Source organism: Gouania willdenowi, chromosome 9 (genome assembly GCF_900634775.1).
Source record: "Gouania willdenowi chromosome 9, fGouWil2.1, whole genome shotgun sequence".
Lineage (NCBI taxonomy): Eukaryota > Metazoa > Chordata > Actinopteri > Blenniiformes > Gobiesocidae > Gouania > Gouania willdenowi.
This window is the reverse complement of record NC_041052.1, coordinates 1,506,742-1,522,235: the sequence shown is the minus strand read 5'-3', so window position 1 is coordinate 1,522,235 and position 15,494 is coordinate 1,506,742. Positions and strand designations below refer to the sequence as shown.

Sequence of the window (15,494 nt, the reverse complement as noted above, 5' to 3'; positions counted from 1 at the left end):
GAAAATCCATCATCTGTAGCAGCTGTAAATCTGTAATAACTTCGAACCATTTTTTCTTTTAACCAATCACGTCTCCCTACTCGTTCTCGATCCCTCACATGCACGAGCTCACACTGAAAGTGCGTCAGCGCTGACAGAGTTAAAACAGAGTTTTTAGTCACGATTTTTAACATATATAATGATAAAGTTTATTGTTTACTTACTGCTGAATGAGACAACAAAGTTTCTACACAATACCTGAGATGAGCTTGAGCTCCTTTTCTGCAGCAGCTGTGAGCATGCATGTGAGTGAGATGGAGGGGAGGCTACATTCAAAATCATGCTAGCTTTTGAAAATCACCTACCCTTCCTTTAACGTAGCTTTAGCCTTAGCCTAGCATGAACATCAACCTAACATTAGCATTAGCTAGCAGTAGCTTATCATTAGCATAAAGCAAGCATTAGCACTGAAGTAGCATTAGCATTAACCTAACAATAGCATTGACCATGCATTAACATTGGGTTAGCTTTAGCATTAGCCTCTTTTTTACTGAGCTGCAGATTTTCACTGTGAGAGAAATGTTTTATTTATTTTATTATAGTTTTTAAAAGTGAAAGGTGAACAGAGATTATTTATCATATTCATAATAACAATAATAATAATGTAGGTTTCCCTCTCTTTTATGGCTACAAGTCGCACCGTGGTAAGAAAAGAAATACTTAAAAAATAAAATCAAAATATGTTTTTATTGTCATGGATTAAAAGACAAAAAACACAAATGAATGAAACACAGAGAGAAACGTACAGACGTTATAAAGAAATAATACAGTAAATATCTTCTGTTATTGCAGCCACTGATTCTGCTCATCATTCTTGTCTAGACAAAGATTTAAAAATAAATAAAACCCTGAGGGATGGGAGTTGGTACTTGATGTTATTCTGGCCTCAGGAGTCACATTTCACACCTAGTGATGAAATTCTTTCTGTTCTGTCCTGAACGTAATGCAGAGTTAAACCATTTCATATTGGTCCATTAATGTCTCCTGTATACATTTCATTATATTTCTGTCTCACAAACTGATTTTATCTGTGTGACCTCTGGAGAGAATTCCTCTATAACATGAATGTTGTTCTGTAAAGTCACATTTCCTGGATATTTCTTTAATATCTGCTGGCTTTAGGAACACATGTAGCAGCTTTAACATCAAACACAACGTAAACATCTGCTAGAATGGACAGAGAAAGACTTTTTATTAACTAAACTGGGCTGTTTTTCTCTAAATAACCACCACCACCACCCACCATGCCCACATAGCATACAGATGTGGGCCACATCAGGCAACATCTGGCCCGAAAAAAAACAGATGTGAGCCTTAAATAGCTCATGTGGTAAATGCTGAATTTGGCCCAAATATCACAAAAAAAAAAAAATGGCCCACAGTTGACAAATATAGCAAAGTGACAATGGTCGAAAACTGGCCCATATACAGTATGATGCTGCAAATGTGGGCTAGTCATCTTAAAACATAAATGGACCAGTTTTGGCTGAATTATAGCACGTCAACATCGACTAATCTGGATGTGAGCCAAAAGTGGCCCATTTACTGTATATTGTACCAAATGTGGTCCAGTTATCTTACAACAGATTTGGACCATATGTTAAGGTTTCATTTATTCAGAATTTTAAAAAAAAATCCAGAAAATTTCCTTTGATCTCCTGACATGTTTCAACTGTCAACTGCCAGTCTTCTTCAGAGGCATCTGCTGATTATTTCACCACAAGGTGAAAGTATTCTGCTGTTATTTTTATTATTAATAATTATTATTATTAATAATAATAATAATAATAATAATAATAATAATAATAATAATAATAATAATAATAATAATAATAATAATAATAATAATAATGGCATTTATGACAAATTTTGGTGATAGTTGCCCTTTTTTCTGGTTCAAGCTCTTCTTCTTCTTCTTCTTCTTCTTCCTCTTCCTCTTCCTCTTCCTCTTCATCCTCTTCCTCCTCTTCCTCCCCCTCTCCCTCCTTCTCTTCTTCCTCATCTACTTCCTTTGTCTCCTCCTCTTCCTCCTCTTCTTTCTGTCCCCCCTACTTCTCTTCCTCTACCTCCTCCTTCTCCCCCCTTCCTCCTCACCTTCCTCTACCTACTTTCCCTCTTTTATCTCACTCCTCGTCCCCTCTCTTCCTCTTCTCTCCCTTCCTCCTCATCCTCCTGTACCCCCCCCCCCCCCCCCCCCCCGACAGGGAGCAGACGTTCTCCAACATTAATCCTCTCTGTTCTGTAGCAGCTTCTTTGTTTATCTGGTTATCTCATCTGATCTCAGAGGACTCAGCCCTCCTCACCTCCTCTAGCCACACCCCCACCCCCCACCCCCTGGCTGCTCCCCCCACAGGAGGAGGATGAAGGAGTCTTTCTGCTTCACATCATCCTTTCTGGTTCTTTTGTTAGAGGACTAGAAGCTGCAGCAGCGTGAAGCTAAGGTGAGTCCTGATAGATTACACTGTGTGTGTGTGTGTGTGTGTGTGTGTGTGTGTGTGTGTGTGTGTGTGTGTGTGTGTGTGTGTGTGTGTGTGTGTGTGTGTGTGTGTGTGTGTGTGTGTGTGTGTGTGTGTGTGTGTGTGTGTGTGTGTGTGTGTGTGCACTTGCTATTCCAGAGGTATTTATTCCGAGGGGCGTTTCTTCTGTGGACACAAACAAAGGATCTGCTGATGCTCGTGTTTCCTTATGATAATCATAATAAACACACAGAGACACAACACATCACAACAACCACACTTCTGTACCTGCTCTGTAGTCTCCATCACACTGGACTTTATTAATATTATCATTTCTTAATCCAATGTATTTCCCCAAACAGAATGTCTTTGTCTGAATCATCAAGTGTAAATGATCAGGTGTTTTTTATTTATCTTTCTGTTGCGTAACAATCTGCAGAAATACAGAGAACATTCTTCCCACAGAGCACCAACCAGCCTCCAGTTGTTCTGCATTATTTAAAAGTTAGCCAAGCTGATCTCTCCCCCCTCCCACCCACATCCCCCCACAAGCATCTCTGCTCTCACCTTACACTCCTGCACCCTCTGACCCAGCTCACCGTCCTGTCCCTGCCCTCCCACCAGGCTTTGTGTTATAGATCGATGGACTGTGAGGTGATTCTTATTTTGGTCAGGAGTAGGAAAACAGACACCAGCAGCAGGGATGAATAATATATAAAAGTTGACTGATTGATGACGTTTGAGACAAACATTTGTCTAAAACACCATGTTCTATATCAGAGGTGAGTAACTTTTATCACAGCGGGGCCACACAAATATGATTTTCTGATCTGAGGGCCATGCTATCAACATTCATGTCAGCATTTAGAAAATGACCAATGTGAGCATTACAGGGAAAAATAAGATTGTGTTGTCATTTCATATGATTTTGTGGTGGTTTTGTGTAATTTCTTTCTCGTTTTGTGCTTTCTGTTGTTCACGTGTGTTTTACTGTCGTTTTATGTGTGTTTTTAAATGTATTTTTCTCTCATCATGTTTGTTTTTGTTGTTTTTGTGTTTTATGAGCCAATTTGGGTATTTTTTTTGTAATTTTAGAGACCACTTGTGTATTAGTTTTCTGTGTTTGTTGTCGTTTTGTCATTTTATATTTTTTGTCTTATTTGGTGTTGGTTTTTTTGTTGTTGTTGTTTTTGCTGTTGTGTGTTTTTTTGAGTGATTTTGTGTATTTATGTTGTCTACTGTATAATTCTGTCATTTCGTTTTTAACTTCAGGGGCTGCTCAAAATTAAAGCGAGGGCCATATGTGGACCCCGGGAACGCCAGTTGCCCATGTCTGTTCTATATCATTGTTAAATATGTGTACACATGAAAAATAAATTTAAATATAAAGGCTAAATGTAAATGTAAATGTTAAATGTTAAATGTTAAATCTAAATGTTAAATGTAAAAGTTAAATCTAAATGTAAATGTTAAATCTAAATGTTAAATTTACATCTAAATGTCTGTCGATCACGCCTCGCACTGACCTGCCCACTTTGTATAAATTTCAAACATTTAGCTTTACACTTGATTCAGATTAAACATTTAGATTTATATTTTACAATTACATTTTACATTTAGATTTTACATTTTGATTTTACATTTAGATTTTACATTTAGATTTACATTTAACATTCAGAATTAGATGTAACATTTAGATTTAGATTTGACATTTAGATTCACATTTAACATTTAGATTTAACATTTAGATTCACATTTAACATTTAGATTTATATTTAACATTTAGATTAACATTTAGATACCCATTTAACATTTAGATTTATATTTAACATTTAGATTTATATTTAACATTTAGATTTATATTTAACATTTAGATTTATATTTAACATTTAGATTTAATAATATTTAACTTTTACATTTAAATTTAACTTATACATTTAAATTTAACTTTTACATTTAAATTTAACTTTTACATTTAAATTTAACTTTTACATTTAAATTTATTTTTCACATTTGTACACATTTTTAACAATGAAATAGAACAGGCTGTTTTACATGAATTTCTGTCTCAAATGAAAGAAAAATGAGCTAAATATTCAAAATGCGTCGGCTATGAAACAGTGACTGATTTTTTACATTCAGCTCCTCATACTGGTATCCATGCTGCCTGGATTAGGTTCCACCAGTGTTATGTAACAGCAGGTCTCCAGTTATGATCCCAGTAACTTATCTCACTCCTCCCTGACTGTGCACTCTCTTCTCTTTTCTCTCTCAGCACTAAACGATGCATCAGCAGCAGTAGTAGCATAACGCTACATCATGAAGTCCCTGCACTCACCAGAAGGAAACAGGAAGTGGATTACTGGGGATTAAAGGGATCCACACACGGTTCAGGGATTTCACTGGATCTCCCTGTGAATGAAAGAACTTTCTGGACTGATTGAGACTTGTGTGTTCGGTGGTGGCCATGGAGGAAGAGGAGGAGCCAACTGAGTCTCAATGAGTTAGAAGACGCACAAGTAGGAGGAGGAGAGGACACAGGAAGGGCTGTTGCCATGGTTACTCAATGCCTAGGGGTAGCTTTGTTGATACGCTTTGACTGACTGGACTATGGGATGTGAACCATCGTGATCAAAGACTGAGCAATGGAGCGACAGAACCATTTTTACACATTTTCTTCTAAATCTTTTGATATTTTTTATAGGATTAAATCAAACGTGAAACGTGAAACGTGAATTATCGGTACAGTTATTTAGCTTTGCTTTTCTTACTCTTCTTTTATTTTTTTACTTTGTCATCGAACATCAAAAAAAAAAACAGTTATGGCCAAAATGTGACACATTTACGTTTCCATCAACTTCTGACAGTAACTGAAAGCGATGGCCACACAGGACTGCACCACTGTGTTCCTCCATGGCTTTGATCTCACTGGTCACTTCGTTGACCTTCGACCTCTGGGCTCAGGCGTCACGGGCTTGGTGCTGTCAGCCCTGGACCAGCGGACGGGTCGGCGCGTAGCCATTAAGAAGTTATCCATGCGAGACCGTGTGACTGTGAAACACGCTCTGCGGGAGGTGAAAATCACCCGTCGGCTGTACCATGAGAACGTGGTGCGGGTCCATGAGGTTCTGGCGCCCTTCGGACGACCGTTGCCTCGGGATCCATCCCTCCTCAGTGCTCTGTACATCGTCCAGGAGTGCATGGACACGGATCTGGCTCGGCTGCTGGAGCAAGGGCCGCTGCCCACAGGTTGGTCACAATAAGAACATTCACCGTGAGTGTTGTGGTGGTTTAGGGTTACTGGTCAGATGTGGACACAGGGTATATTATGTCAAAGGGTTTTGAGGAACAGACAGGTCTGAAATGTCAGAGGTAAACAGGCAGTTTTTCAGTGCTTTCAGTGTTATGTATGTTGCTGATAGCGGTAGTCAAAACATAGCAGCTCCTCCTCAGGCAGAGACCTTGGTGAATGCTATCAGTATACGATGGTATCTGGCCTGCTTAGCGCAGTCTGACCAGAACTGACCAGGAGAGAGTTCTGTAATTACATATCAGACAATAAAGACAGTGACAAATATCGGATTATATCGGCCTAGATCTAAAATCTTTGATATATTATTAATTATTTTTATTGGATTTATTGAGGTAAATTTTCAGGATCTTATAAACATTTTTTATTTTATTTTATTCAATTGTAGAATATTCTCATCTCAAGTATACTTTTGCTGACTACTGATCTCTGTTTGAGCGACAAAATAAGTCACAAAATGTACAGAATGTTTCCTGCTGATATTGTATCGTTATCGGTATATGACTGGATCCTAAAGGAAAACGTGTTTGTATTGAAGTCGATGTGAAATCTAAATGTAAATCTACATTTTCACCACATTGTCAACAGAACGTTCGTGTTTCTTGGTGGCAAATAAAGAAAGTGACCAACCGATGATGTCATGGTTTTGAGCGCGTGTTTGTCCTTGATCAGGTCACGCTACGCTGCTGTTCTACCAGCTGCTCAGAGGTCTGAAGTTCATCCACTCAGCAAACGTCCTGCACAGAGACCTGAAACCTGCAAATATCTTCATCAACACGGACCAACTGCTGCTCAAGATCGGAGACTTTGGGTTGGCCAGAATAGTCGACCCACATTACTCTCATAAGGTATTTGGAAAAAACTCAGAAATAAACACAATGATTAAAGCATTGAATATGTCTGAATATACATCAGCGTTTCTGGCTATAGACGGACTATGTGATTGCAAGTGTAACTAAACCCCAAAACTACTTTATTTCTGCTGAAACTAAATGTATTTGGTATAAAGTCATGTTGTTGATTGATTCTTGTCCAACTCTTGATATTTTAGTCAAAGTTTTTCAATTTAGCATATTTGTAATAATAACGTTAGAGTGACTGCCCTCTATAGGATGAAACCCTGCCATTACAATTTAATTTTATTGGTGCCTTCTTACATCACTGGTAGCCTTGCCCCCTCCGATAAAAATATAAAAAATGGCACTACAACAACACACTGAGTACCAACAAAAAGTCAGAAAAACATACAAAAGAAACCAAACAAAAACCCACAATTTGACTGAAAAATGCAGAATAACAACCTAAACGCACAAAAAAGTTTAAAAAGTACACAAAACGACAGAAAACTATACTTAAAACAACTAAAAAACCCACAAAATGACTCCAAAAATGAATAAAACGACTGAAAAACATAACAAAAAAACATACAAAATGACTCAAAACATTTACTAGAATAAAATACACTCACAAAAGACAGGAAATAAAAGTAAGAATGAAGTAAAAACACTTCTATGTATCAGTCCACGGGACTTCACATCCCACAATGCAGTGCATCAAACTTTTCTAACAATGTCCTTTAGAGCGTGTTTACAGTGGAGATCAAACGTTTGGAGTAACAAACCTTTTACATATTTTTTCATCTTTTGTAAAAAATATGTATAAAATAGGAGCAACAAAGGCTTTGTGAAGATTCATGTAAATGTTTCTGTAGATAATCCATCCATAAAAAGGCTGTAATCCTCCTCCAGGGCTATCTGTCTGAGGGTTTGGTCACTAAGTGGTATTGTTCTCCTCGTCTGCTGCTCTCACCCAACAACTACACCAAGGCCATCGACATGTGGGCTGCTGGATGCATCCTGGCTGAGATGCTCAGTGGTCGGATGCTGTTTGCAGGTAAACGTCATGTTTTTATTCCCTCACACACATCGTTCATACACACTTTAACCCTCATATTATCCTCAAATATCACAAACACATTTTACCCTTGGAGTCAATCTGACCCCAGGTATATTTGCCTCTAGAAAATGATTTTCAGAAAATTGTTGACCAAGTTTTAGTGTCAGACACTTAGTTTATTTGTTGAATAACTAAATGAGCCCTTGATATGAAAGCTTGACCTGTTCTTTAGCGCCACCATCAGCACAAACTTTTAAATTACAATTAATTTATCTTGAATAGTTTTCATCCATATCTTCTGAAATTTCCTGAAAACGTTAATGACCACATGAGTATAAACTACTATTGGTTGTGGTGACGATATGACCATTGACCTTTCCTACAGCGCCACCATCAGGTCAAACTTTCACTTTTAAACAGTTAGTTTATCTTGACAATCTTTCTTCAGAACCTTTTACACAGCTAAAACAGCTTGGGGTCAAATTGACCCTAGATGTTCAATATATGTTCAGCATATTTAAAAAATATCATCAAGATAATTTTATGCCTAATCAATTATATCTATAAATTAGGAAATATTAAGCAAAAAAAGAGACAACATTGAATTAGGTCAAATTGACCCCAAGGAGAATAGGTGGGTTAAAAAGCTGAAGAGTACACCATTATAAATACTTATGGAATAACTTTTTAGTGTAGTTTGAATATATATAAGTTTTTATTGTTTTTTATTGTGATGTAGAATACTGTATTTCCAGATTGAGGGTCCTTTTTTTTCTCTGTAGATCAACTCTTTGCCTGTCTAAAATATCAATGATGACAAATACTTTCACTGTAATATCATGTAGCTGATTCTGTTTTTATTTCAGTTTCATCAGTTTTAATTAATTTGAAGCAATGACTGATGTTCTGAACGTCCCAAAATTATGCAAAAAATAAAATAAAATTTGCTCATGATAAGGATTTAAAGAAATAATAAAACTTGAAACTTTTTGGGCAATTTTGAATTGCTTTTAATTTTGTTGTATGGACGCAATAACAATAAATATATTCTATCTATCCAAATCTTGTAAATGACTAATTTTTTAAGGATATTAATCTGCAAATGTAATAATAGCAGCTGGTGAATCCTGGTCTAATGTGTGAGGATGTACCGCCCTCAGCTGGTGATTAACAGCTACTGCAGGGTGTATTTCTGCCATTTATTCCTGTTCATATTCTATCAAGGAATGTTTTTTACATTCCCTTTCTTTATTTTCTGTCTTTTTCGACACTTTGTTTTCTTCCAGGAGCTCATGAGCTGGAGCAGATGCAGCTGATAGTGGACACAGTGCCTGTGCTGAGGGAGGAGGACAGACTGGACCTGATACAGGTGGTGGTTTATGTGTTAGTAATAAGTCTCTGCATCTCTTAACAATAATGTATCATATATCAGTTATGTAGAACAATCATGTAGAGTGTTCCTCTGGTTCTCCAGGTCATGCCTTCATATGTCAGTCATGGATGGAATGTGAAGAAACCGTTCTGTGAGCTGCTGCCAGACGTGGATTCTAAGGGTGAGCAGAAAAAGTTCAAATATACGATGTAAAAATATAATGTCAATGTTAAATCTAAATCTAAATTTAAATGTTAAATGTTAAATCTAAATCTAAAAGTTGAATCTCAGTCTAAATGTTGAATCTAAATCTAAATGTTAAATATTAAATCAAATCCAAATGTTAAATCTAAATGTTAAATGAGCCTTTATTTTGGTATTTCAGGTGAATGTGCATATTCAATTATTTAGTTTCACCCGTGGCATTTAGATTTAACATTTAGCGTTTAGATTTAAGTTTAACATTAAGATTTAAATTAAAAATTCAGATTTGACATTTAGAGTTAACATTTAGATTTAGATTTGACATTTATTTTTAAATGTAACATTTACATTTAACATTTAGATTTAAATGTAACATTTACATTTCATTTTTAGATTTAGAATTAACCTTTAGCATTTAGATTCAGATTTAAGATTTAGAATTAACATTTGGATTTGCCATTTACCTTTAATATTTAACATTTAGATTTAGATTTAACATTTAAATTTATATTTAGCTTTAGATTTAATATTTACATTTAACCATGACATTACATTTTCACGAGAAAAGTAAATATCACAAATTTCACAAATATTCCTGTAAATCTTGTCAAAAAAGTTTTTTTTAACATGTTTTGTTACTAAATGTTGTGAAAAGTTGCTGTTTATTTTAGCATGTGCTTTCCCATACTTTCCCTCCAGCTGTGGACTTCCTGCAGCTGATCTTGACCTTTAACCCCATGGATCGGCTCACAGCTGAGGCGGCGTTGTCCCACCCCTTCCTACAGCAGTATTTCTGTCCAGAGGACGAACCCATGTCCGTCCATCCTTTCCGTATCGAGGACGAACTGGAGGACAGTTTGATCACTGAGCAGAACCTGAGCATCAGCAGCAGTCAGACCTCCAGCCTCCAGTGGGACAGGTTCAAAGCTCCTTTAGCTTTGATGTTTGAGTGGAAATAACTCAAAAATAAAATACATCTCAGATCATATAGAGTAATTAAACCCCAAAACCTCTTTTTTTCTGCTGAAATCAAATGTATGTATTTGGTATGAAGTAGTGCTGTTGATTGATCCTGGTCCAACTCTGGCAGTCATTTTTATCAAACTACAGGTATTTCAATTTGATGTGTCAAACCCAAGGCCTGGGGGCCAAATCCGTCCCTTTGGATCATCCAATTTGGCTCGCAAAAGAGCAAGTAAAATTGACAGAAAAAACATATATATCATTGTGTAAATGAAACTCAGCAATATTTGCAGGTGCTTATATCACGTGATGGCAGTCATTTTTAATGTTTCTGATGTTGCTTTTTTGTCTTTCCGTCCTGCTGCAGGTATGACAACAGTCTGTCCACAGACACGTGCTGGCTACAGTCAGGTGGAAGGTGTCGCTGCATGCCCCCCAGTCACATGACCTCTGACCTCGGAGACACTACGGAGGAAGACGAGGTTCGAAAGGATCCACGAGCTGCTTCCAGCTCATTGCTGGAGGAAGCTCAGGTTGGTTTACAAAGATTTTTATTCAACACAAAATATGAAAGATTTGTTTTTCTACGAGGATTCCAGTTTCCTGATTAGATGTTTTGATTATTTTGAGCTCTTTATCCTAAATAGAGTTTCATAATCACACAATAAATGAGCTTTTCTGTTATTGTTTTACCCAACCATTCCTTTTGAAACTAAAAAAAAACGTGAATTAAGTTGATCTAAGAACAGGCTGGGAACACGCAGAATGAGGAATTTATGGGGTATCAAATGTACCCCCATCGCTCACTGTTTCATAGCCCACATATTTTGAACATTTACCTAATTTTTCTTTCATTTGAGACAGAAATTCATGTAAAACAGCATGTTTTATGTCATTGTTAAAATGCGTACAGTGGGCAGGTCAGCGCCTGTCAATCACGTGGCCCTGCCCACTTTGTACAATTTCTAAACATTTAGCGTTACACTTGGTGACCGATTTAACTATTAGGTTTAAATTTTACATTTAGATTTGGATTTACATTTACATTTAACATTTAGATTTAGATTTTACATTTACATTTATATTTAGATATAACATTTATATTTATAGCTATTTTATGTGTACACATTTTGAACAATGATATTTAAAATGTTGTTTAATAAGGTTTTGTCTCAAATAATAGAAAAACGAGCTAAATGTTTAAAATATGTGGGCTATGAAACAGTGACTGAGTTTTTATATTCTAATATACCTTCAGCATCTCTCTTATATTTTTGCTTTATACAGGTTGACCCACGTAAATATTCCCACAGCAGCTCAGCCGAGCGCTTCCTGGAGAACTCTCACTCCTCTCTGGAACGAGATCTGGACTGTGGACGTTCCTGTGATTATAAAGTGGGTTCTCCGTCGTATCTGGATAAGATTGCGTGGCGTGAAGGGAAACCCCAACATTACTCGGAGCCTAAACTCATCCTTGATTTGTCTCAGTGGAAGAGAAAGATCAATAGTAGCATCTCACAGCCTGTAGAGGGCGCTCAGGGGGAGAAGGAAGAGAAGCAGGAAGTGGTCCTGGAACAGGAAGAGGAACAGGAAGAGGAAGAGGAGGACACACAGGATTTATTTGTAGAGATTTCCCGCTGGGTGGAGAGCACCCAGTCCCGTCTTCTCTCCCCCAGCCTGAGTCCATCCATGGATCAGGGTTCTCCTTCCTGTTACACCTCCTCTCCTCCTCTCCCTCTCTCCCCCACTGACCTACAAAGCCCACTCTTCCACTTCACAAACACCACGTCAGAATACCACGAAGGTCGACACAGCCCGTATCCTCCAATCACATCGTCCTCCTCTCCTCTTCCTTTCCTTTTTCCATCATCTCCAACTTATCTTCCCTCTCCATCACCACCTCTTCTTCCTCTGGACTCCCAGCCTCTTTCCTCCACTTCCTCTATCTCTAAAGCAGAAAACGCTGAGTCACCTCCTGTGAAGCAGAAAGATCGCCTGTTTGACCTGGATGTGTTCATATCCAGAGCTCTCAAACTGTGCCGACAGACCAAGGAGAAAGCAAACGCAAAGAGAGGAAAGGAGGGAGGATGGATGGAGGAGAGCAAACAGACCAGTATCAACTAGAAGATTCCATGGTTTCACTTCCACATGATTTCAGTGTTTTTATCAGAGGAAGTGGAAGTGGAGCAGGATTCTGCTGATGTCCACATTCACTAACAGATGATATGAGAAGTTCTCGTGCTGCAGTTTGATCAGACTTGACTCGAGTGAATATCAGAAAACAAACGTTCTAGTTTCAGTCTTCACACTCAGGCCCTGTTCACACCACAACGTTTGGCTTCTATTTCAGTTTTTGTTTCCAAAAAGTTCCGCATTCACACGGCAACGTTTTCAAAACTATCTCTGTTTACATGAGACTGCAAGAAACCTAAAAAATTATGTAGTAAACATGTGTCAGGGCAAAATTGTTGGTTATGTTTATTAACATATTTACTCATAGACCTTATTCTTTTTAAGGCTTTAAGTTGAGACTTTTCATTTCTGCTGTCTCATGTTTTCTGCTCTCTTCTCGAGGTCAGCTTCCCAAAACACATCTTATCCCTCAGACACAGAGGCATGACACACTCACATGCCTACACACACTCACATAGTCACACATACACACCCAATACACATCCATTCATACACACAAACACCATACACGCACACACCTCCAACACTCACGACAATCAGGAGATACCAGAGAACTGGTTGTTTTGACCTAAAGAAGAAACTGTCTCTTTTCACCCTCTTCTTTCACCTCCACCCTGTCCTCTTTATCTCCTGGGGGGAGGAGGGAGGGGGACTGAGGGGGAATATACGTGATGAGTTAGAATTGTGGGCCACTCTGTCATCGGACGTCCGCCCGGGGCGGTCACTAATTTTGTCCATCTTTGTACTCCTTTTTATTTAGTTTTATAATAAACCTTTTTTTATAAAATCATCAATGCCTCGCCTGGACTCCATCACTCAACCAGAACAATAAATCATGTCTCCAAATGAGGTCAACCGCAAATTTGCCGTGACACATGCCAGGCCCGACGGGTCACCCTAGTGAATCATCATTTTGTTGAACAAGTTCAGTTAAATTCCCAAGAGTGATGCACCTGAGACACTGCACATGCCCATGACACAGGAAGTGTCTGACGGAGAGGGAAGAGTTTTCAGAACCTTTCACTCTGGAGCCCCTTTTTTTTAAATTTCCGTTTTCAGACATCAAAACGCCATTGCTGTGTAAACGAACAGACAAAACGCAATGAATCTTTACCTTTTTCACTTGAAAACGTTGTTGTGTAAATGTGGCCTACTGTATGTGTCACTCTACAAACTCCAGCTAATCCTAAGAGTCTTCCACTAGTGATAAAATCACCATAACTGACATGATTCTTCTGAGTTTGTGCTGAACTTTTACCAAAGTTTGAGCTTTTCCACAGTTATAAAATTAATCAACCACTCCCCAAAAAGCCTGTAAATGTGTATAAAATCCTTGAATTACAAACTTCATACTACTATAAAATGAAATCACGTAATAATAAGTTAACATACATTGGTGTTTTTAATGCTCTGTGGTAGTCGTTTGTAATCGTTTAATAGTTTGGCTCTAATTTGATCCTGTTTTCATTCTCCAGACTGTTATAAGTTTCCTCTTTACTCACATATCAGCGTCTGAAAGCTTTAACGTAACAGCCTAGATTCAAAGAATGTGAACTACTTACCAAGTTTATACAAATCCTTTTCTATTTAAAGCCTTCCAAATGCTGCCAATTTTACAAAATGGGATTAAACAAAAGCAAAAACAATTGTTACATTTATCCTTTGAATATTTTTGGATGATTTGCTTCATCTTTATTATGAAATCCCGATTGGTCTTTGAACTCAATTTAGTTCAAAGACCAAATACAGACTGCTTCGATCACAAATGTGCCCCAGGTTTTAGGAACGATTTCAACATTAATGTGCCCAAGTTTCCGGATATAAATTAGACAAAGTACGTCAGGCATCAACATTATCTAAGCAACAATTAACAGATACTTAAAAGTCCTTTGATGTATTTATTTTTTGGGGAGATTTTGTGGAATAATTTGTGAAAAATTGCAGAATTTTGGAATAATTTTTAGGTCTTTCAACAACCATGATGATTCATGTTTTTTCCAGTCATTTTCACTTTCTAATGTGGGACGTATTAGATGCTCTGAAGGGCCGGATTTGACCTCCGGGCCTTGAGTTTGACACATGTGCTCTAAATAATACAAAAAAGTTTAAGACGCCGAGGTACAGAAAGAGGATAAATACAGTTGTGACCGCAGGGGGCGACAGTTCCAACACTGAGGTTTGGTAGTAGACTATGAAGCAGAGAAGAAGAGCTCTCCTGGAAGACCTTTACTCTCCCTTAAACAGTGTGCTGACACGCTCTGGTGGCTGAAGTTAGCATGTAACAGTACATTTTTGCAAAAAAACACAAATCTGCTGTTTCCGTTATTTCTTCCACTACTTCTTCCATTGGCAGACTTAACCAGCAATTACAACACACACACACACACACACACACACACACACACACACACACACACACACAAGCGGAACCTCATACACCTGATGCTTCCGCCTTGCTAAATGCTGAATGTAAACCCCTCCCCCTTTTCCCTGCATGGCTATTAAAGCAGCTCAAGTGCTATTTTTAATTATCTATCACTGATGAAGCAGTATTTATTCTGTGGGCTCTGGTTTCTTTTGTACTCACGCTTCAGGCAGACCTCAGCTGTTTATATGTGATGTCACAGGTGTTGAACTGCAGTCCTGGATGTTGTCTTTCTAACAATATTACATGAATGTAGCACAAAGCTGGATGATGACATTAGATTTTTATGTGCTATGCAGAAAGTACGTTTGACACCGTGGCATATAAACGATCTCTTTGTGTACTTTTTTCTTAAACGGAAAAATAAAATTTGGAAATTCTTAATGGATCTTGTATGATTTTGTATCTTCTATGGTTTTTATGCATCCATCCATCCCAGGTAAAGACCCTTGGTCTAATTTCATCCGGCCCCCAAAAATTGATTTACAAAATATCAGGCGGTTCATGGAGCCTCAAAATAGTTCCCGGAAGTGAGCAGCAGCGCAATGGAGCTTGAGCGGAGTAGCGAGTTTGTGATGCACTTTTGAACGGTAAGACGTTGAAATAATAATAATAATAATAATAATAATAATAATA

General features: G+C 37.8%; 1 protein-coding gene across 2 annotated transcripts; it reads left to right on the top strand.

Moving 5' to 3' along the window:
- Positions 1-2,224: 2,224 nt before the first annotated feature.
- mapk4 (mitogen-activated protein kinase 4) lies at positions 2,225-12,803 on the top strand. 2 transcript variants are annotated; one of them, XM_028457425.1, is made up of 9 exons: positions 2,225-2,480; positions 4,771-5,744; positions 6,478-6,653; positions 7,554-7,698; positions 8,988-9,070; positions 9,176-9,254; positions 9,977-10,187; positions 10,608-10,773; positions 11,528-12,803. In XM_028457425.1, the coding sequence occupies exons 2-9, from the start codon at positions 5,375-5,377 to the stop codon at positions 12,362-12,364; spliced, it is 2,067 nt and encodes a 688-aa protein (XP_028313226.1). In that variant the 5' UTR covers positions 2,225-2,480; positions 4,771-5,374; the 3' UTR covers positions 12,365-12,803. The 2 variants fall into 2 exon arrangements, with proteins under 2 accessions (XP_028313226.1, XP_028313225.1); XM_028457424.1 differs by having other exon boundaries at positions 9,977-10,196.
- The last annotated feature ends 2,691 nt before the right edge of the window (positions 12,804-15,494 follow it).